Source organism: Hemicordylus capensis, chromosome 5 (genome assembly GCF_027244095.1).
Source record: "Hemicordylus capensis ecotype Gifberg chromosome 5, rHemCap1.1.pri, whole genome shotgun sequence".
Taxonomy (NCBI): domain Eukaryota; kingdom Metazoa; phylum Chordata; class Lepidosauria; order Squamata; family Cordylidae; genus Hemicordylus; species Hemicordylus capensis.
Window position 1 is genome coordinate 256,168,228 of NC_069661.1, and position 22,315 is coordinate 256,190,542.

At 50.2% G+C, this 22,315-nt stretch overlaps 1 protein-coding gene across 3 annotated transcripts in view; it reads right to left on the reverse strand.

Annotated features, from left to right (window-relative positions):
* Positions 1-857: 857 nt before the first annotated feature.
* AHCYL2 (adenosylhomocysteinase like 2) overlaps positions 858-22,315 on the reverse strand; it is a 136,271-nt gene continuing 114,813 nt past the window's right edge. For 2 of the 3 annotated variants that reach the window (XM_053253361.1, XM_053253363.1), the window contains 9 exons: positions 20,725-20,788; positions 17,598-17,686; positions 16,425-16,495; positions 15,672-15,766; positions 10,540-10,638; positions 10,181-10,249; positions 8,165-8,243; positions 7,030-7,150; positions 858-5,448 (listed from right to left, as the gene is read on the reverse strand). In XM_053253361.1, coding sequence (XP_053109336.1) covers positions 5,442-5,448; positions 7,030-7,150; positions 8,165-8,243; positions 10,181-10,249; positions 10,540-10,638; positions 15,672-15,766; positions 16,425-16,495; positions 17,598-17,686; positions 20,725-20,788 — 694 coding nt within the window. In that variant the 3' untranslated portion in view covers positions 858-5,441. Of the gene's footprint in view, positions 5,449-7,025; positions 7,151-8,164; positions 8,244-10,180; positions 10,250-10,539; positions 10,639-15,671; positions 15,767-16,424; positions 16,496-17,597; positions 17,687-20,724; positions 20,789-22,315 lie in introns of those variants that run through there. The other variant, XM_053253362.1, reaches the window with a different exon arrangement.

Consider the following 22,315-nt stretch of genomic DNA (forward strand, 5'->3'; position numbering starts at 1 on the left):
AATCTACCCGAGAGATAGGAGTGGAACCACTGCAAAGCAGTGCCCCCTATCCCCAACTCCCCCAGGTGATCCAGAAGAATACCATGGTTGATGGTATCGAACGCCGCTGAGAGATCCAGAAGAACCAGCAGAGTCACACTCCCTCTGTCGATTCCCCAGTAGAGGTCATCCATCAGGCCGACCAAGTTGGCTATTGATGCCAACTTCTGGCTGTTAGGGTTTTTTTTGCTTCCACCAGACTTGGGGCTCCTAGTGGGAGTTTACTATTTACTATCTGTTTATGTGCATTGAATTCATTTATTCATTCATACATGCTGTTTGTAGAGGTTTACATGGCTGGTTTTGTGTATAGCATATTTCAGTCATACACTTTTTGAATATATACTGGTTTGGGGTATATTCTATATCATGTTTAGTATGTTTATTGATTAAATCTTATTTCCATCTTATTTCTATTTAATTGCCTATTAGATCATTTTGTTCACGGGTTGTTTTTGGTTTTCGCCTTTCTGCCAATGGCTGTTTGGAGTTTAAAATAAGGTCTTGTGCAATTGAACGGACACAATACAAAAGGGCCAGGGAAGGACGGAGAAAATAAACCAGCTCAGATACCCTGGCCCTGTGCGAGAGATTTCCAGGAGGGAAGGACCAAATGACAGACTGCCCCAGCCAATCTGATGAAGGGGGCTTGCTGTCCACCCACCCCTCTGCTGCAGCCAGGTGGATGGGGAGCTCTCCTATGGACTAGCCCCACAGACTTAAGAGCTATGGAGCCCGAACCTGTCTCAACCTTACCTGTCTTGATCCAGGTATGTCAGAAGAAGCCAAGTGCTCACTACAAACTCTCCAGAGTCCAATTCAGATTTTACAAGATTTTATTTGTGTTTTTGAGATTACAGAGTCCTTATTGCTGATCTAATACAATCACTCAGACATTAATATTTAAAACATCCTTTTGAAAATATTATAATCTCGTGGGGTTTTTTTAAACTTCCTTATTGGAGAATGACAACATGTTTGTTCCCTGGTGCTTGACATTTGGAACACAATTCACTATGTTTTTCCTTATGCGAATTTGTTTCTGCTGGTGTCTCCTATCAATTTCTCTCTTTAATATTCTTTAAAATGTTACATTAAAAAATAAAACATTATTACACTTAAATTTAGAGATGATCACAACGTATGGTGATTCCAGATTGATTAGGAAAAGCTGAGCAAGCAAAATAGCTTACAGATTAAAAAAATAAGCAGAGTACAGAGAAAGTTTTTAAAAATCAGAGGGAAACCAGAGCCTTTTCTGTGGGACATTTTTGTTCCTCCCCACCCCACCCCACCTTGAAGATAAAATTATTAGCACAAACAAGTTTACAAATGAGGACAGCAAGATCACACACTCTAGCTAGCAACAGTCGCTGAATCGGTAAGGGCCCCCCTCCTCCCCCACACACTCCCTGCTCCCCACAGGTGGCATCCTTTTAGGGTCACAGGGGTGGAATGGTTGCATTTCTTGCCCAGAAACGGGACTCCCGTCTGCTCTATTATACCCAGAAGGCTTTCCCCACCTGCAAAGGCTTCAATGACAGAGATATGAGCCATTTTGTGGATTTCTCCACAAAACCAGAGCTAAGCAATGGGAAGGTGGGCTGGATGGGCCTGACCCTCCCCTCCCATTAAAGCAGCAGCAGCAACTGGTCAGACTGCACAAGGGCACGCCCACAGCCAAACCCCTTTTAAGGAGAATCAGATTTCCAGGAGCATGAATGCAGCACCACCAATGGCATTTGGGTGTCCTTGCTCTTTTGCTCTTTTAACGCCTCCTATGTTAACGTGGCTTCCAGTCACTTTCACACTGCTGAGTCCTTAACTTCAGAATATGGGGGGGGGGAGGAAGGAATGTTTTGGTTTCCCCAGTCGTATAGGTTCCCAAACTTGAGGTCCCAGATGAAGTTAGACTTCCATCATATACAGCCCCAGGGATGATGGGAGTTGTAGTCCATCAACATCTGGGAATCCATGTTTGAGAACCTCTGCTTCAGACGACAAGGCCAGGAATTGGTTGAAAAAATTAATTCTGCTCTTGATTCATTAATCTGCACCCATCTTCCAAAGTGGCCATGACTCTGGACTGTGCTCCTGTATCTTCAGAAAGTAACACAAGAAAGTTGATCTTTGCTCTTCAAGAGGCTGGTGAGCAAAGGTTGGTGTGTCAGTTCTGAAGAGCCCAGGGTTGATATGCCAGCATGCAAAAGACAGACATAAGTGTGGTGTTTCCCACAAGGAGGGACAGACTGGAGTGTTGTTACGCCCTCATGCTTTGTTGGGGGCAGAGGATGGAGACACTCTACTTCTGTAGGCTAAAGGGTGCCAGAGAAAAGTGTCCAAAATGCAGCCAGGAAAGAGGATACCTTACTCCCAAACGTCCCAGTGCTTACGAATCCTAGACCAGAGGCAAGACTGGCTTGCTAAGTAAAAAGGAGAGGGGGGGGGGGGAGGAGGGAGGGACTGCTTTAAAAGCTTGCTCCAGTAGCCACTGCCAATGTACTCACATCACTGGTCCCTACGAGGAAATCTCAGCATGTGTGGCAGGCAGGCAGGCAGGCAGGCAGGCAGGCAGGCAGGCACACACACACACTTGGGTCTCCAGGAGGTGGACTACAGCTCCCATCATCCTCAGCCACAATAGCCTGGTTGGGAACCCCTGCCCCAAAGGAAGCACGGCAGCCGAGATGGGAGGACTTGTGGATGGCCCACAGGAGCACCAGCCTGCCTTACGGCTGGAGTCCTTTCTTGAGGCTGGTTCAAGACTGCCAGATCCACTGCAGCCTCCATTCCTGGTTGCAAGGGAGATTTCTAACTGCCAGCAGTGAGCGAGAATTATGGGGCAAGAGGGGCCAGAGCCCCAGTCTTCTTGCCATTTAGCTGCACTCCCCAGAGGCCTGCAGGCAGGGGATGCCCTGGCCCTTTTCACTACAAGGACCCCAGCGACAGACAATCTGGAGTCCAGCATGAAGTCAAGTGGCGGCAAGTTCCACAAGATGTGCCACATCTCTCTGCCATGTGATATGGTGATAGCCAACAACCTGGAAGGCTTTAAGAGGGGTTTGGATCACTTCATGGAGGAGAGGTCTATTAATGGCTACTAGTTGGAGGGCTACAGGCCAGCCCCCGAGGCAGGATGCCTCTGAGTACCAGTTGCAGGGGAGTAACAGCAGGAGAGAGGGCATGCCCCTTTCAACTCCTGCCTGTAGGCTTCCAGCGGCATCTGGTGGGCCACTGTGTGAAACAGGATGCTGGACTAGATGGGCCTCCTTGGGCCTGATCCAGCATGCCTGTTCTTATGTTCTTAAGCTGTACTTATTGAAGCAAAGGAATTTTTAAAGATGATTTTGGAAAAACCAAAGCACAGCCAGTTTGCACTTAGAAAACCAAATGCCAGACACCCTCTCCCTAGGGAGTCCACAATTGGCCTTAAAGCCAACAGAAGAGGTTTAAGACTTTCAGTGCTAGATGGACAGTCGGGCAAAAGGCTCTTCATCAGTGTTCCCTGTAACAGGGAGTTGTTGACTACAACTCCCATAATCCTCTGCTCAATGGCCTGAACAACATCTGGGAATCCCTGTTACAGGGAACACTGCTCTTCATGCCGTGACAGTCGCCAGGACCGTCAACATGGCCAGACTACCCTTTCCTACTGGAAGGATGCACCTAAACTAGCAGCTTTTGTAGGGGAAACTACCCAGGCAGGCAAAGACATGGGCCTCAAAGTGACGCAAGCTTCTGCCACTTGCACTCCCACTTCTCAGTCTGTTGCGCCCCTCCCTCCCTCTATTTCCTGCCTCCTTTTCAAGTTTCAGTTTGCTCCACACCATTCATGAGCACCCAGACACCTCGTCAATTGGATCTACTCACTTGTTGGAGGGAAATGATCCCACAACCCAGCTCCCTCATACGCCCATTTCAAGGTTCCTCCCATTCCACCCCCTTTCCTGGCAAATTTATTAAACTTGATCAAAATGGACTAAGGCTAGTATAAGTGGGGAGGTGCAACTGTGCAAATCCAGAGTTTTAACAACCAATTCAAAAATCTGAGCCTGCAATTCCGAATTAAGGGTGGGATGTAGGCCCAAAGGACTGTGCCCGAATCTCAACGTGACCAGAAAACACCTCTGTCCAGATCAGCAGACACTGGTCTGTTCTCATGAGTGATAAAATCTACTTTTCAGCTACTTGGGGAGGAAGGGGGTGGGAGCAAAGAAAAGGAATCCCCAGGTCACATCTCCACGTGACTGAAACACCTGGTTAAAACGTCACCCTAAAAGGGAGGCTTGGAGATCTCCTAGGATCAAATCTAGGTGGGTCTGTAAAAACAAAACAAAAACCTATTCTCAGCAAGGAATGAAATCCCTGGGCGTGCCAAGAAGCAGTTGTGTGACCAGAAATGTCCTCAGGAGCCTTTTTATTCTGCTGCCCAACTGCCCAGCGGCATGGAATGGCAAATTTCGCTGATGGAACGCCAATAACAGTTGCCTCAAAAGGGGTTGCTCAGCCACTCAGCAGTGCAAGAAGCACACGAGGCCCCAACGCGGCAGGCCTGCAAGAACACCCCCGGCTGGGCAGGCTTGGGAGAGGACGGGGCTGGTCACAAGCGTGCATCCAAGCAAGCCCTGTGGGGAGACTGCTGCAGAAGCAAGACAAGGAGGGCCTGTCAGTGGTGCCTGCCCTGCAGACTCCAGAGATCCCCTTCCCCAGCCGGAGGGGGACCACGCAGGTTTGGCCAGCTCCTCGTCAGCTAAATCACAAATACGACCAATATTTATATACCGCTTTCCCACCACAGAAGTTCCCAAAGCGGTTAAATTAAGAACAAGGTTTCCAGCAATGAGGCTGAAACTGCCTTAGCAGCATCTCGAGCAACCAGAGGCTCTTGGAGATGAACCCAGAGGCGGCAGGAGCAGCTCCTCAGCGCCCCGCCAACCCACAGCCGCCTTCCTGGAACACACCAGAGAAAGGAAGCCCGCGGGGCTCACCCCAGCCCTCCCCCGGCTTGGGCTGCTCCCTTCTGCCCCTGGCTGCACATTGGATGAGACAGAACAGTGATGACAGAGTGCTTGAAGCGGACAGGATTTGCAGTACGATCATATGGCCAGACAGTCTCTCTCCTTCCCCACCCCCCCCACCACCAAACTACAGCTTTTCACACCCCCACCATCAAAAAACCAAAGTCCATCATCTCACAATCCCATGGCAGTTTAAACACACCATTGGCAGAGGCCGCATTTACAGTATTCTAGTTTAATAAATAAATAACCTAACACACGGTGTACTACGGGAGCAAGCCTGATTCTAACTTCAGAAGCTTGGACTGGTTTGTCCTGGTCAGTAGCACAGAGAGGTCTCGGGTTCTGGTTCCTCCCCTTCCTTCCAGCTACAGCCACAGGAGATTAATACCTAGTGAGAAGGAAAAACAACTGATCAGCCGTGTCCCTGGGGGTTTTGCTATGCTGGTCCCCCCAAAGACACGCACAAATTAGATCAGCTAATGCGCTTTGCTAAACTGTGCTCAGAAGCAGCCGCCAGCCGTACACCCCAAAGTGACCATGTGAAGTCCACATTTGGATTATGAGACTCCAGGAGATGATGGGAGTTGTGGTCCCATAGCATCTGGGGACCCACATTCGAGAATCCCTAGGTTAAAATCCTGCAGCTGGTCCAAAGGTTGCGAGCTATGAAGTCCATGGCTCAGTAGACCAGATTCTGTTTGCTTCCCACCACCAAGTGATGACAAAAGTCCATCACTTGCTGGGAAATAATCCCCAGCCTAACATTTCTGCGTAACTGAAAGCCCTGCACAAACTCACCCCAAGTCATGCTGGTCAAATCAGAAGACCCGACTATACCTCTGATCTCTGATTGTTCAATCAGAGAGCCCTACCAGCTTGCTCACTATCCCGCCTACAGTCCAGGAACCCTCCTCTCACTGCTCTGGCCCACAGTGCATTATGCATCCTGAGAAGAGGGAGATGGGATGCGTGGTGCAGTTGGGGGAGCCCACAGGCAGGGACCAGTCACCCTGATTGCTCGACTGTAGTGTTTCCTACTTTTCCGACAGCCAAGGCCTGCTTCCCCCCACCCGCTTGATTAAGACCGGAGGCACCCTTGTTCTGACCATGTATGAGGAAAAGGTCCCTTGCCCCCAGAAGAGCCCACCCTGGTGCCACTGCTTGAGGAACAGGATCACAGCGTGGGAAGGGACCGGGGAGGTCTTCTAATGCAGCCCTGCTCAAAAGGCTGAACATGGAGCTGTCTGCCTTACACGGTGGTGGGCTCTCCTTTGCTGGAGAGCAAACAGTGCTTGCAGTTGGGAGATGCTTCCTAATGTCTACCCTAACTCTGCTTCCTTGTCATTTCAACTCACTGGCTCTAATCCTGTCCTTGGGAGGCCAGAGAACCCGCCCAAACCTCCTTTTACGTGAAGTTCTCAAGCTGGGAATCCTTCCTGACGAAGGGAAAGAAGACTGTCCCAAGCAATGCCCCCAGCAGACATGCAGCAGACAGCCTCTTCGGAAAGCAGGTAATCGGCATGCCTGGTTGCATCCAGAGTGGCTGAATGTTCCAACCCCATCGTGCTGAGAGACGGCTCCATCATCCAGGGAGAGCAGGCGCTGACGGGCAGGAGGCCAGGCCAGAGCAGTGGCTCCTGCAGACAGGCAGCCTCCTCGGGGGGGAGGATACTCTGGACTCACCGGTGCTTTTCAGCATGTCCTGCCTCTCTCCTGGCACACAGCTGGGGCATTGCAACAAGAGGATGTTTCACTGCCACAAGGACACACAGTGACACCACGGACGGATTGCTCCGCAAGGTGGCCAGCAGTGCCACTCAACTTGGCCAACGGGACATGCGAGAGGGGATCAGCCACCTGGCCTCCAGTCCACAGCCGTAGGAAACGGCAGAGGAGACTCCCTTCAAGCAAGGCCCAGCGAAAAGGTTTCCCACAGCCACAGGCCTTCACATGGAGGAGGGAAGCTTACCTGTAGTAATTTGGTTTGAAAGGCCCGTTTTTATTTAGCCCCAGGTATTTTGCCTGCTCGTCTGTCAGCTCTGTCAGGTGTGCATCAAACGTCGGAAGATGAAGGCTTGCCACGTACTCATCTGCAACGGAGCCAAAGCAGGACAGAGTGTGGATGCGGCACACTCCCAAAGTGGCCACAATGCTGCCGGAAGGTCCGCAGCCCTGGCCCAAGCGCCGCCCAGGGCCCCATCAGCCCAGCACCAGCCATGCTCAGAGCTGCAGCCTCCCTCTTCTGAGCGCGCCTGCCTCGATGGTCCACAGGCTACAGACGACATCACCGGCTCACTCTGCTTGGGGAATCCTGCAAGGCACCTGGTGGGCCGATGGGGGCAAACAGAATGCTGACCTAGACGAGCCTTGCATTTGGCTAAGGTCAACCCGGAAGGGGAAAGCAGGCTTCTGTCACCTGGCCTGGAGGACAGCTTGCCTGGGGGCAAGTACCCGAGTGGCAAACTAGAGCACATTCCAGCTGAAGTGCATGCGGAACTGGCCAAGTACTGGCGTCCGCTGCATCCACACCACACGGGAGCACGAGGGCTGGCTGCTGCCACATTAATCCACGGAATTCTCGGCCACGGGGTGGGGCGATGGCCAGCAGCTCGGGTGGCTTGAGAAGGGCTGAGACCAATGCATGGAGGACAGGTCTATCCACGGCGACTGCTCCGAGGGCTATAGGCCACCTCCAGCCTCAGAGGCCAGATGCTTCTCAACCCCAGTTGTAGGGGAGCAACAGAGGGCAAGGGGGCATGCCTTCATCTTCTGGCTTCAGAGGCATTGGCGGGGAGAACAGGTTCTCTGGACTAGAATAGGCCTTGGGTCTGATGCTGCGGGACAGTTCTTGTGTTAACTGCACCTGCACTTCAGTCATGTAGCAACCACTGGCCCCCACTTCCTCTTGCCTCCAGAGAACAGTGCAGCCCATTGCAGTTCCAGCACATGGCCGCTGCTGCTGCTGCCCCCCCCGCCCCGCTAGTATCCTGGGTGCTGGAGAGATCATGGCAGGGCATCCGTCCTTGGGCTCTGCCTTCCAGCTGCCCTGGCAGGAGGAGCAGAGGGACAGTGGTCTGCCATGGGACACAAGGGCTGACACTTACCCATTTTTTTAGGCAGCAGGTAGACATCTTGCTTGTAGCGTCCTTCGGGGGCATTGTAGAGCTCTATCAAAGCCAGAGCCTGGAAAGAGACCCACCCGGAGAAAAGCCCCGTTCAGCAGTGTCTCCATCCACCAAGGGCTGCTTCAGGCTAGCCAAATGAAGATGTCTTAGAAACAGAATTAAGCAGGATGCAGCACCTCATCCCGTCTAGCTCTCTACCCCAAAGCAGGCCCTCCCACAGACCACAGGATGAACACTGGCACCAGAGGAAAGGTGTCAGCAGAGGAAAACCCAGTAGGCAACCTCACAGCAAGTCTCAGTAGCCATCCTGACCTCAAAGGAAACTCCCACGACAACTCCAGACAGAGCAATCAGTTCACACACCGAACATTAAGCAAAACCCAACCATAGCTGCCCGCCCCCACCTCAGGAAATTTTCATAGATCACAGGTCTGCTCCACTCAGTATTGTAGGAGAGGGTGTGTATCAGGGGGGATCTATTGGGGAAGTACCAGCAGAGGCTCATCCTAAGGAGCTGTGGGAGGGGCGCATCCAATGAGACCCTGTTACCTCTGGTTCCCAGCAGCTGGATTGTGCCTATTTCTCCCATCCCACCCTGTCCTGCATTAATGAGAGCTGCGCTGCCTGCAGGGCAGCTGTTCATCAGGTAGAGCTGGTTCTCCCATCCCAACCTGCACTGCCTGCAGGCCGGCTGTTCATAAGATAGAGCTGCGCACAGCTTTACCTGGTGAATAGCCACTTTTCAAGCAGCGTGGCTCTGAACGCAGGGTGGGGCATGAACCTGTGTCCCCAGGGAAGCTCTCACAGTGGACAGAACTGCCCATTCCAGCTAAAAGCTGACACAGATATTGGAGGAGGCCCTGAAGTGCTTGCCTTCCTGTGGTGCTCTTAATGACCGGAACGCAGCTTCCCTCACACCCTAAGGGTTCTTTCTCCACACAACAGCTCACAGGCAGCACCGAATTATGCATGGCGGTAGAACTGAAAGCAGACGGTGAAGAGTTCCGAAAGGATCTCTCCAAAGTGGGATACTGGGCCACAGAACAGGAGCGGAGAGCCATGAAGCAGCACACACAGAAGCAAAAAATTCTGAACTTCATAAAATCACTGATGGAATCTAAGTTGGCTGTGACCACTCATGAGACAGGTCTTGGGATCACTTTGGAAGGCATGTTGAAAAGGTGTGCTCAGTTGTGGTGTAACAGAGGTGGGGGGAGGCAAATTCTGTGTTAGCAATTTTTGTGAAAGGGATTTACGGTGTGGCTGTATTCTGGAATACTGTGTACAGTTCTGGATGTGTCACCTCAAAAAGGATATGCGAGCTGGGCAAAGAAAGAGAAGCTGATGTCAAGGGGCTGGAGGAAGTTCACTAGGCAGAAAGCCAGAAGTGTTCAGGGCTCTGTCGTTTGGGGTGGGGTGGGGGGGGGACAGGTCTGGGGGAGTAACATGACTAAGAGTTATATACCCATTGATGGTGTGGAGACCATGAATTGAGAAGCTCCTCTCCCTCTCTCACAATACTCAAGCCTGGTCATCCAGTGAAAGTGATCTGGCCAGAGAAAAGAAAGGACTTTCCCCAGCTAACATATGGAATTCACTGAGGCAAGATGGGATGATCGCCACTAGCTTAGCTGCTTCCAAAAACAAAACAAAATTAAGACAAATGTATCAGCTGCTATTAGGCGCGGTAGCTAAATGGAGCCACGTTCACAGGCAGCACACCTGTCAACACGAGGTGCTTGCCAGGCAGCCAAAGAGCAGAGGGCGGCTCTTTAATCATGACTTGCTTGTCAATCCTGACAGCCCAACAGTCAGCGCTCCAGGATTTTAGGGGAACTCAAGCAAGGCACCCTCAGTGGGCTCCCTTAGATGACAAGCGGCCGGGTGTGTAAACCAAGCATTTTCCCATGCTGCCTTTTGGGGCACTCTGGGAAAAGAGCTGGCCTTTGCTCCGATCCAGGCAGGCAATGCGAAGGCTCTTCAAATCCCACTCACCTGGGTAGTTGCTGTGATTGACAGCACAAAGGTAGGGACTGTCGAGCAGCTCAGGTTCAACAGACGGCCCTGAAAGACAAACAGCTTGCTGCATCCAAAGGCAGATCCTGAATGGGGCGCCAACCGTATGAAGAGGCACCACCAGGAACCAGTTCGAAAGGAAGCACATTTAAGTTAGCTTGGTTTTTGATTCAGTCAGGAAGACGCACCCACCCACTCACTCGATGGTGACCCCAAGAAGGAAGTCGCCTTCTGAACCACCACCACGTCCAAGGAGCTTCTGGTGCACACCCATCCACAGGGGCTCCACATGATGCAACCCACGAAGCCCTCCCAGGAGCCAGGGGCCTCTCACTCACCTCTGCCAGCAGCACTATCCTCTTCCCATCAGGCCAAATGACATGATCTACCTGAGATCTCACCCTCTCCCACGTTAGCTCAGGTGTACGCAAGCTTGCCTGAAAGACAGGATTTGAAAGGGCACATATGGTTATGAGCTTGCAGATGCTGCAGGAGAGCGGCTGGAGATATTTTTCAGAGCATGGCATGGGGCACACCAAGCTTACAACCATTTAATTTTCCCAAGATGCACAAACACAGATGTCAGTTGATCAGAGGAGCACATGTTCCACTTGGACAGTCCTGTTGTCCTGCCAAAAGGGTAGGTTCCTGTACCCACAAATCAGCACTCTAGCAGGTAAGAGCCAAGAACCAATTTGCTGGACCATCTAGTCTGCCGTTGTGTTTCTCACAGTGGCCAACCAGGTGCCACAGAGAATTCAACGAGCTGGGCATGAAAGCAAGAGCCCTTGCTGATGTGTCCTCATCCACAAGTTTGCCTCAGCTCATTTTGTTATAACAGTTTTATTATACAAAGTAATTCTGGACAAAACATCCAGTAACGGTTAATCTAAGAGACCAACAGACAGAAGCATTTTCAAATTCCACACATGTGAAAAAAATATTCTCTTTCATCTGTGTGGCATCAACCTCCACACAATTTCACCAAGTGAAATTGACCACCAAGTGACCCCAGAGTTCCAGCACTGAGAGACTGGAGCACTGGTTCACTCACCGTGAAGGCTGCTTCTTGCTGCTGCATCCAAGGACATAAGAACATAAGAACTGCCCTGCTGGATCAGACCCAAGGAAGCCCATCTAGTCCAGCATCCTGTTTCCCACAGTGGCCCACCAGAACGTCTCAGTGTGGGTTATGCTTCTCCACCTGGCTCGAAGGCAGGACTATGCAAATTAAGTTGATGACTTTAAGACTCAGGGGAGCATGGCCCCACCCAGTGCTTTTAGACCAAGAGGCAAAGAGTACCTCAAAGAGAAACACTGATCAAGCAGAACCACAAACCATGACACACAAAAACAAAACCCAAAGTGTCAGGAACAACTGGCGGACAGTCTGAAAAAACTGACTCCCAAAGGTGCCCTAGATAAAAGGAGGCGTGGGTGCTGAAGGGAGGGTTGAGACATCCTTGGATGCAGCAGCAAGAAACAGCCTTCATGGTGAGTGAACCAATGCTCCATTCTCTGCTGCTGCTGCAATCCAAGGACGTCTCAGTGTGGGGACATACCACAGCCCTTAGCCCCAATTAAGGAAGGAGCACCCCTGCTTACTCTGGAGGAAGCACCAGCTCGAGAACCCGCCTCCCAAAAGCCACTTGGGCAGAGGTGAAGGAGTCCTATTCATATAGTGCGGTGAATGCAGGAGCCGTCCTCCAGGTAGTTGCTCTACAAATATCCCGGACAGGAGCGTTAGTATTAAAAACAGCTGAGGGAGCTGCGGCCCTGGTAGGAGGAGCAACCCCTTGAATGGGAGTCCTAAGGTCCTGGGATTCATAAGCCAGGGCTATACAAGCCCTTAACCACCGAGCTATGGTGGCAGGGGAAACGGCCTGAAAGGTAAAGAGGAAACAAAACACGATTCCATGGTACGGATAATTTTGTATGTTTTATGTATGTCTTTAGACATCTACGAACGGCCAACTTGCTCCAGGCCTACTCTGTTGGGTGTACCGGCTTTTGGCAAAGCAAGGGCAAAACCACATCTTGTGACATGTGAAAAGGTGAGGCTACCTTTGGGTGAAAAAAGGAGGCCGGAATTAGCCCAACGGAGACCTCAGAAAAAATGCACAAGTTCTTATGCACCGTCAGGGCATGGAGCTTTGACACCCTGCAGGCCGAAGTGGCCGCTATGAGGATGGCAAGCTCGAAAGAGGAGGCATAGTGGAGTGGACTTCACTGGTTCGAAAGGGAAACCCTGGAGAGCCTGAAGGACAGGATGCCACTGCAGGTAGGGAGTCGGTGCCCACTGGGGAGAGAGCAGAATTGCCCCTCTGAGGAAACACTTGCTGTTGCAGAGAGCGTTTGGAAACCCCTGAGAGGAGTCCCACCAGGGAGGCAGCCTGGCATTTTAATGTGTTTGCAGAGGGACCCCAGTCTGTCCTGGAGGAATTGGAGGTGCCGCTTCATGGTAGCCGATCCCTTGGGGACTACATGCTTGGCAGACCATCTTAGGAAGGCTCTCCAGATATGTGGGTAAATCCTGCTTCTTGAAGGCTAACATTCTTGAGGCTAACATGGTGCCGAGCACCTTGGATGAATAGCCGTGCCATTTTATTTATATTTTACACTTATATCCCACTCTTTCTCCAAGGAGCTCAGAGCAGTGAACATGCCTATTTTTATCCTCACAACAACCCCGTGAGATAGGTTAGGCTGAGAGATACATGACTGGCCCAGGGTCACCTAGTGAGTTTCCTTGTTGAATGGGGATTCAAACTAGGGTCTCCCCGGTCCTAGTCCAACACTCTAACCATTATGCTATGCTGGAGGCATAGGAGGTGCCGTTCAGTCTCCAGGCGGCTAGCTTTGACCGGCCTGGAGCTGAATGACACACTGAGCCCTGCTGAAGAAGGGCTCAGTGACCGGTGTGGCCAGGTGGGTGAGTTCTGACAAACCAGGGTCTTTCGGGCCAGAATGGAGCCACAAGGTTGACTTGCGCCTTGAGTTTTACTCTCTGAAGGACCCGGACAAGGGTCGGGGTCAGTGGGAAGGCGTACAGGAGACCCTCCGGCCAGTGAGCTGGGAGTGCATCCACCACCTCGGCTGGTGGGCAGGGGAACCTGGGGTGGGGGGGAAACGTCGCAGCTTCACGGCCAGGCTCAGCGGCTGCTCCCGCTCCGCCCACTGCCATGGGGGTGAAGCTCTGGGGGCTCTCTAGGCAGTTGCGGTAATGCGGCCTCCTGGACAGCTTACCGGCTGCCTGAATAGCCTTTGGAAGGCCTTGCAGGTGCTTTCCCTTCGGGACCCTAATGTGAACTTTGTGTCTAGCTTGGTCCACGCAGCAAAGGGAAAGAAAGAAGACAAGAAAAAGCAGTGGAGGGAGGAGAACAAAACTGAAAGTAAAATTAAGCTAACCTCTCCCTCCCTTTTCTCACTCTCTCTTTTCTTTTTCTTTTTTTTTTATAAGATAGAATTTCAGAAGATCTTTGAACAAAGAAACAAACTAGACAGTCAAGAAAAATCAATGGAAATAGGTACGGGGAAAACAATGAAGCAATCAAGAGAAATACTGAGAGCCTTTTGGCCTGGCCCCAAATGCAGGACTAAAAGCACTGGGTGGGGCCATGCTCCCTTGACTCTTAAAAGGCTTCAACTCAATTTGCACCGTCCTGGCTTTGAGCCACATAGAGAAGTATAACCCACATTGAGACGTCCTTGGATTGCAGCAGCAGAGAAGTTTTTCTTCCTTTCTCAGCTTCTGCACCTGGCATGATTTCAAAAGCTTCTCCAGTACGTAGGAAGCTGTCTTGTCTTGGCCACGGATCCACCAGTATTGTCCACGCTGACCAGCAGTGGCCTCTCCAAGGTTTCAGGCCGTGGTCTTTCCTAGCCCCACCTACTGAAGCTGCCAGGGACTGAACCTGGGACCTGCAGGATGCAAAGCAAGTGCTCTGCCACTGAGCTATCCTGTCCCTATTGAGTCATTTTTGTCTTCTGGACTAAAACCACTGCAAATCTTTTTCTTTTTGAACTGGCACAAATGAAACACCTGCAGAAAAGTCAAGTATTTCCCCCCATTCCTCCCCCACTCCACCTCACCGCTTTTCTGCAACACTCACACAGTGGGAAACCAAATGTGCAGAACAGTGAGGGACCTGCACAAGTTCAAGTTCCCTGTCAGTCGAGTGCTCGGATTGGCTGAAGAGCAGGTCAAGTTAGGACCAACCTGCCTACTCCAGTTACCTCCCTGGTTTATTCCTTTTCTATCCCACCTTTCCTCCAAGGAGTTCAGGGCAGTATATACAGTTCTCGCTCACTATTACCCTCATACCACTGTGAGTTCGGCTGAGAGATAGTGACTGGCCCAAGATCACTTCAAAAGCTTCATGGATAAGGGGGAGTTTGAAACTGGGTCCACGCCCCACCCCGCCCCGGGCATCTGAGATTCTAGCCATTACACTACACTGGCTTTCATCCGTTTGCCTGAGGCGGCAATATTTGCCGGGGGTGGGGTGGGGGGCCCATGAAGAAATGTGACCCAACAATGCACCCCAGTAAACCTTGCAACTAACGGTGGGGTGCAACCTTGTATTGTAAGGCCCAGCCAGCCACCCTGGACTGCAAACTGTCAAAGGGATACCTGGACAGCAGGTGGCCAGCTGCAATACAACCCCCTAAATTAGAGGGACACGCCGTTGTCCTTTTCAGATTTAAGATCCACTGCCAAACCCAAGAGCTTTGTTGAGGATGCCAGAGGACTCCGATGACCCAGCTCCTCGGCCACATTCTGCCACACAGGGAGGTTCTGTTCTGAAGGAAGCTCTTCAGGGCAACACACTGTTTACTAGCTGTTTACTGCAGGGGTTGCTTAGCAGACAATTACAGACTGGCGCTCCAGCAGATGTGCTCAAGGACGAGCAAGTGAGCTCTGTTGCTTATCAGTCTTTCCAAAATATGGGCATTCCAGGCCAGTGCTTTGGGGGGTTCAAAAAGAACACCAGCCCTTCTAGCGTGCCATTTTGAAAGGTCAGAGGCTGAAGAGAGACATATCCCCCTCTTTGAGAGGCTGGATGATGGCCAAGTCTCAAGGAAGGAAGCTTTCTATATTGCTTTTTGAATTACCTGTGCATTCCCAATGGCATCACCATGACCCACACGGTTCACGTTCAAATATTAAGGTTCTCACATTCAATAGTTAAAACCTCTGCAGTCCCATTTTCTAGTTCAGAAAAGAATTTGCCTCAAGGAGGAGAACCTGAATGCCATGCTGATTTTTATATATTTATTTAAATCAGTAGGCTGACACAAGGTTTCCAGCTCAGATTCACATGCAAGAGCAACTCTGGCATGTTCCTGTATTTAGCTCGAACTCGGTTAGCAAAAACTGAGGACCCAAAACTCTCTCACACTTCCAAATAATGCACCACATGATAGGTCAGGAGGGGGTGATGACAGAGGAAGAATGTCCTGTTCTTACCACATCGATTTCAGTGTTGGAATGCCCCATGTTACAAACAATACAACTGTTCTTCATTCTGTCAAGATGCTCTCTGGTCACTACATTTTTGTTGCCTATAGAGGAGGAAATAAGAACAAACAATAATTACCTTCAGTAACAGCGCCTCTACCTTGATTTAGTGAATTTCCATCGTTCTCATCTACAACAAACAATTCACAATACAAAAACAAACAAACAAACAAACTCAAATCAAAACAGCATCAAAACTAGCAGAAATAACTTCACAATCCACTTAATTTTGAAAAGCCAGCTGAAACAGAAGCAGGTTTACTTGCCTTTAAAAGGCATGCAGGGAAGAGGCTACGTGACCCTCCTTTGGAAGCAAATGCCAGAGAAAAGGCTGTGCTCCTAGTGAAGGCTAATGCAGCCTCCGACAAAGAGGGGTGGGACCCCGTCAGCAGAGCTAACGTGTCAGGGAGAGCCCTATGGGATGAGCTGTTCTCGGAAATCATCAGGACCCAAGCTCCTTTGGGCTTAAAAGGCAAGAACAAGTATTTGGACACAAGAGGGGAAATCAGTGCAGACGCTTCCCAACAGCATCACAACACTGAGAAGTTCCTTTGCAGATGCCCCCCTAGAAATGGATGGGAGCCAAGCTCAGCCCTCCCTTCCAGATATTTCCCCACCATAAATTTCTTGCTATCCTCTACTGGTGAAACTTATCTTACCATCTTTACAGCTACAACCCCATGACAGTATAAAATTGCCAACCTGTGCAGGTGATAACGATGTCAACTTGCCGGATCACTTCATTGAGTTTCACAAGTCGGAAGCCGTCCATACTGTGAGAAATAAGCAGAGAGATCCCTAAAATCTGAATATCAGCAGAAATATATCCCAATCCAAAACCCTCACAGTATGCTGTGCATTAACCCTTCACAGCTGGTGACTGGGGGCCACCAACATACCTCGCTACTGCCCGAATCAGAGGGCCAGGCCTGCTTGCTCAGCAGAACTGAACGATGCTGTTCAACTTGCAATTTTCACACACTCCATGGAAGACTAGAGGCTTCCCTACCGGAATGAGACATACAAAGCCAAGAAACCAACTGGGGATTGCCAGGATAATGTCAGTCTTGCTGACTGAGCTACACCTGGGTGACAGCAAGAAAGCCACAGAAGGAAGCCCTGCTACTGGCTAAACTTGCCAGTCAGATGCTTCTGGGAAGCCCACAAGTAGGACATGAAGGCAACACCCTCTCTCACTGCACGCTCCCTAGCAACTTGTGTTCAGAGCTAGAGTGCCTCTGAACATGGAAGCTTTGTGAGATTAGCCACTACGACTAGACATCTCCTCCTGTACAAACGTGTGAAATCTATTCTACAGCCACCCATGCTGGTGGCCATCACCACATGGCCACCATGTCAGTTCTGTGGCAGCCATGTCAGTTCTGCTGTCTTCTGTTCCAGCAGCCCTTTTTGAGTCTTTTCATCTGTGAGGAAATGCAGATCTCCATCTTCATTCAGTTCCACCCAAGACTTCAGTTCCACCTGGAGTGCTCTGAATGGGGGACATTCCTTCCTTTTGTCACTTACTGAAGCAATCTGTTGCTTCTTGTTACTGATGGGCCAGAGCCATCAAGGTAGAGTCTTAATCCCTTTTTCACAATAGGTAACCAGCTCAAATCAGAACTACCTTTAGACATGTAAGTTCAGACCCATTAAGAAGAAGCAATCTCCAGTTTGGAGAGAAAATCTCAATCCTGGTCTAGCTCAAGACCAGCGTTACATCCAAGATCCACCAGGTCTTTTAACTGGATCCAAGAGCTGTCTGTCCAAGTGTGGGAAAACCTTCCTCCTATTTAATCACTATAACACAGCCATTCAGTCACCAGTCCACATTGAAGAAAGCCACCCTCTTTCTTCAATGGCCTCCGTTCTTACCAGGCTTGTAGGGCACAGATGGGGTCAATCTCCGTCACGTACACTATGGAGCCCATGGCTTTCAGTGCAGCACAGCAGCCTTTACCAACCTACAGCAAGAGAGCAGAATGGAAGGAAAGAGACGGCAAGGAACCCACAGCTGGGCATCCACTGTGCAACAGAACAGCATTATGTTCCCAGGCGAGATACTGGAGGCAGTCTAGGTACAGGGGAAGGCCAAAGCAACACTTGTTGGTATATCCACCCAGCAGTACCAGGAACTGGGGTAGGGGTGGGGATGCACAATGAGTCCAAGTATTTGGCACCTTGACATGATCCCCAAGTGGGGATATACATGTGGTGCTGGAGAATTTGTGTTCAAGAGAATCCCAAGAACATCCAAGTATAAGAACAGCATGTCTAAAATATGCAAGAAGCCTCTTATGGATAAGCAAGAAGTCTTCCTGTGGTAGAGTTAAAACCCCTCCATTTTGGGAAGGGAAAAGAGACAATGCTTTATCTTAGGTGGGAGTCTAGATGCTCTGCGGTGCCTCACATGCAGATTCTTCCATTCCACAGAATAGCCAAATGGATAGCACAAATCCTTCCTGCATGGGGAATTTTGGACAGGACCTTATTTGCTATACCCCAACATAGTACACACACACACACACACACACACACACACACACACACACACACACACACGTGTTGTGGTGCACAAAGTGGGTGGTGCAAGAACCCTGAGACATGCCATACCTTCCCACTTTGTAATGCAAGGAAGATTCTTGTGTGGACCCATCCTCTGCAGGCCAGGTTTCTCTACCAGAGCCAGCTCCATCCAGACATGGCTGGTCAGCATTATTATTTTACATTTATATCCCCCTCTTCCTCCAAGGAGCCCAGAGCGGTGTACTACATACTTGAGTTTCTCTTTCACATCAACCCTGTGAAGTACGTTAGGCTGAGAGAGAAGTGACTGGCCCAGAGTCACCCAGCAAGTCTCATGGCTGAGTGGGGATTTGAACTCGGGTCTTCCCGGTCCTAGTCCACCACTCTAACCACTACACCACGCTGGCTCTCTAATGCAGCATTAGCAGCATTTTAGTCTCTCCTCCACCCACCCCACAAGGAATTCAAGGACCATCAGTTGTGCAACGTTGCATGGGCTCATTGGGACATGTGACCATCTGGGGCCACACCAAGCCACCCGGCCCTTGCTCTGATTTTCATGGTTTCCCAGGCTGGACCCACATCCTAACACCCTCTGCCAGAAGACACTGTTTTCTAATATATTATTCACTTTCCCATCCCATAAGTGCTTCCAAAGTGGTTCGAAGAAAAATACAATAATTTAAAAGCCAATTTGAACAATAAGACAAGGACAGCCAGGTCAAAACAGCAGCAGCAAGAGCAACCAGAACAAGCCCACTGTCATGCCTTTGCTATCACCAATTGCACCATGCAATAAAAAGGTCTTTGCTGCTGCCTCAAAAAACTGCAGGGAGGGAATCTAAACTCCTTCAGGGAGGGGTTCAACAGTATGCTTAATGGAAGAGACACTTCCCTCCTCCCACATTTGTGAAGGGGATCTCTCCAAGGCACTTCACATACTGTAGGCCTGCATAACCCTAGCCCAGGGATTCCCAGCCATGGCTCCCCTGCTAACTGAGCAAAGAGGCACATTTAAAAAGTGACAAGTCTCTTTATCTGGCAGGACCTCCAGTGGCTGTTGCTGGTGTCTGTCATATGTTCCTTTTTTAGCCTTTGGGGACAGGGAGCCATCTTATTGATTTATTTCTAGCTATGTAAACCGCTTTGGGAACTTTAGTTGAAAAGCGCTATATAAATATTTGTTGTATTTGTATTCCCCAGACGATACTGGACCAGAATGTCTATCAGCCTCAGTCATTATGGCAAAAAGCCCTCATGACTGGGGATGCTGAAAATGGTAGCCTAGCAACATCTGGGGACTAGGGATGTGCATGCTCCGGAGTTCAGCTGGTTCGGGTTTTGTTACCTGTAAGGTGCAGGAAGGGTGCCCTTACCCCTGTGCATCGGGCACTTCCGGTTTGACGCTGACCAGGGTGGCAAGGAGGTATGCTGCTGCCCCGTGCCGGCCACTTTGGCGAGAGAGTTGGAGGGGGAAACGCGATGGGGCACCTTCCCTGCTCCTTAAAGGTAACCCCACCACCACCGCTGCACCAGCCGAATGCCAGACCTCCGAACCGCACATCCCTATTGAGGACCGAAGGTTGGGAACCCCTGGGCTAGCCTATCTGAAGCCACTCAGCCCTTTCTGTATCTTCTGCTGCAGCTCCATCCAGGCGGTGCCAGCTAACGGGCCTATTTAAATTAGCGGCAGAAAACCAAGCGGGCAAACTCCACCGACAAGCACAATGTCCCAAGGTCTGCTACGGTGTCCAAGCCACTAGAATTTGTGCAGGCAACTGCCCAACGAGCTGTACTCTGGAAGGATAACCCACTGTACGCTGGAGTCAAAGCAACCCTCCCATGGAGCTTTGAAAGGGCTGGGCTTTAAACACACTTCTCAGAGACTACCTCTGATGGGTGTTCATTGGGAAGGAGTTCCACAGTTCTTGAACAGCCACAGAACCCCTCTCTGCCTGACCCTCTCATATGCAGCATGCAGATATGATATCCAAGAAGGCACTCCCTTCACCTTAGAGAATGCAATGGGACTGGAGGAAGAAAGCAGTTTCCATGACAGCTTTCTACATCATTTCATGCTGTGATGAAGGCCAACAGGAAGAGCTCCCTCTAGCACAGAGCACAGCCCCTCCCTACTGATAGTGGAGAGGTAATTGATGCAAAACCCAGGGCTTGTCCTGACATGGGGCTCAAATTCTCACATCTTGCCAGGTACTCAAGAGGGAGAAGATCTAGGTAATACACAACTGTACACACTGTCAGTGTTTGGAAACTCGTAGAATAAAACCCTTTCCCAATCCCTTTTAAAACCTCCATCTAGAGGTAAGCCCCGAACATAGGCACAGCCGAGGAGAGAAGTCATTCCTTGAACTACTGAAGCAGGACCTCTGCTGCATTTCTCTCACACTCACACACCCTCCTCCCACTTAGGACAAAGCATGCATTGCTTGTTCTGAAGGACGTGCACCAGCCTTACCTCTCCATAGCCACAAACCACCACCTGCTTGCCTCCAAACATCATGTCGGTTGTCCTTTTAAGGCTGAGGGAAGAAGGGGGGAGGGGGGAAATAGTTGCAAAAATTCATCTCCAGCAATTCCATGTGTACCAGCATGGATTTGCAACAAAATGTTGCAGTATATCTCTGGTGTGCATGTGTTACCTGAACTTGTGTCCAAGCATGGTGAAATTTTTAGGCACCTTTCCCCTTTGGAAGCAGAAGGGGGTGTGACTGTTTTGAAGGAGCATTCTTCGAGCTGAGAAATTTTGGTCAAGCCCTCCTCCCCCGCTCCTCATCACCAAGTTCCTTCAGCTCCACCCATCTAGCTGTCTGTTAACTGATCCCCAAGTTCACAGACATTCCACTTCAGTGAGTTCATTAAGGCAGTTTTGGCGGAGGGGAGGTGGGTCTGCCCCCTTAGGTTTTTTTTCAGGTTCTTTGGAAACAACGTGTCAGTGGGTCACCCTGCATCTGCCAGTGCCTTCCTCTCACCGGCAGATGCTCCAGTTATGAGTCCATAAGGATCCTAACTTTTCCAGCTGTTTTGGGAAACAGGCAACAGATGGAATTTCAGGCAGATGTTGGATTTCTGAGTAAGAAGCCTCATGTGAACACACCACCATTAGGACTAAAGTTAAACACTGATGTTATATTAACGATGGATATAAGATGTCAAAACAAAAGTGGCAACTGGTGTGGGTGTGTGTGAGAGAGAGTGTGTGTGTGTGTGTGCGTGAGTGTGAGTATGTGTGTGAGAGGGGGGGCACCTCATTTATAGACTGCTTCACATTTTGCAGAACTGGGAAGGCTCATCCCTCTAGGCCTTTGTGGGGTACTCGTATGCAGGCTTGTCACAACCATACACGAGTGTTATTGTTTTTTGCTGTCTGCACACCTGCTGGGAGGCTGCAGCTTCCCACATGCGTGCTGTGATCACGCTGCAGCACTCCCAGTTGACCCATGTTTATTATGTGCACATGGTTTCCCTGCAAATTTCACACGCAGAAGCTTCGACCTTGTAAGTGGCTCCATGGCTTGCAAACAAGTCAGGGATTGGGGGAGAGGTGGGAATGAGAGCCAGTGTGCTGTAGTGGTTAGAATGCTGGACTAGGACTGGGGAGACCCGAGTTCAAATCCCCATTCAGCCTCATGAGACTTGCTGGGTGACTCTGGGCCAGTCACTCTCTCTCAGCCTAACCTACTTCACAGGGTTGTTGTTGTGAGGAGAAACCTAAGTATGTAGTACACCGCTCTGGGCTCCTTGGAGGAAGAGCGGGATATAAAACGTATAAATAAATAAATCTGTCAGTGTGTGGGGAGGACGGGTGGAGGGGAGTCCGTTGGCAGTGAAGGAGCAGCAATATCAGGTTTAACACAAGCAGAACAGCCAATGCCAGGCAGCCTCCTGTCCTCCTCTGTTTTTAGGAAGACCTCAAGCCTGTTCTCGCAGGCTTTTAATTAGAATTAATTTTAGTAATTTATTTTAATAACTGTTTTATGCTATTGTTTTGAGTGTGTTTTGTGGATTTTAATCTGCGACTTTTAATATTGTGTTGCATTTTGTACACC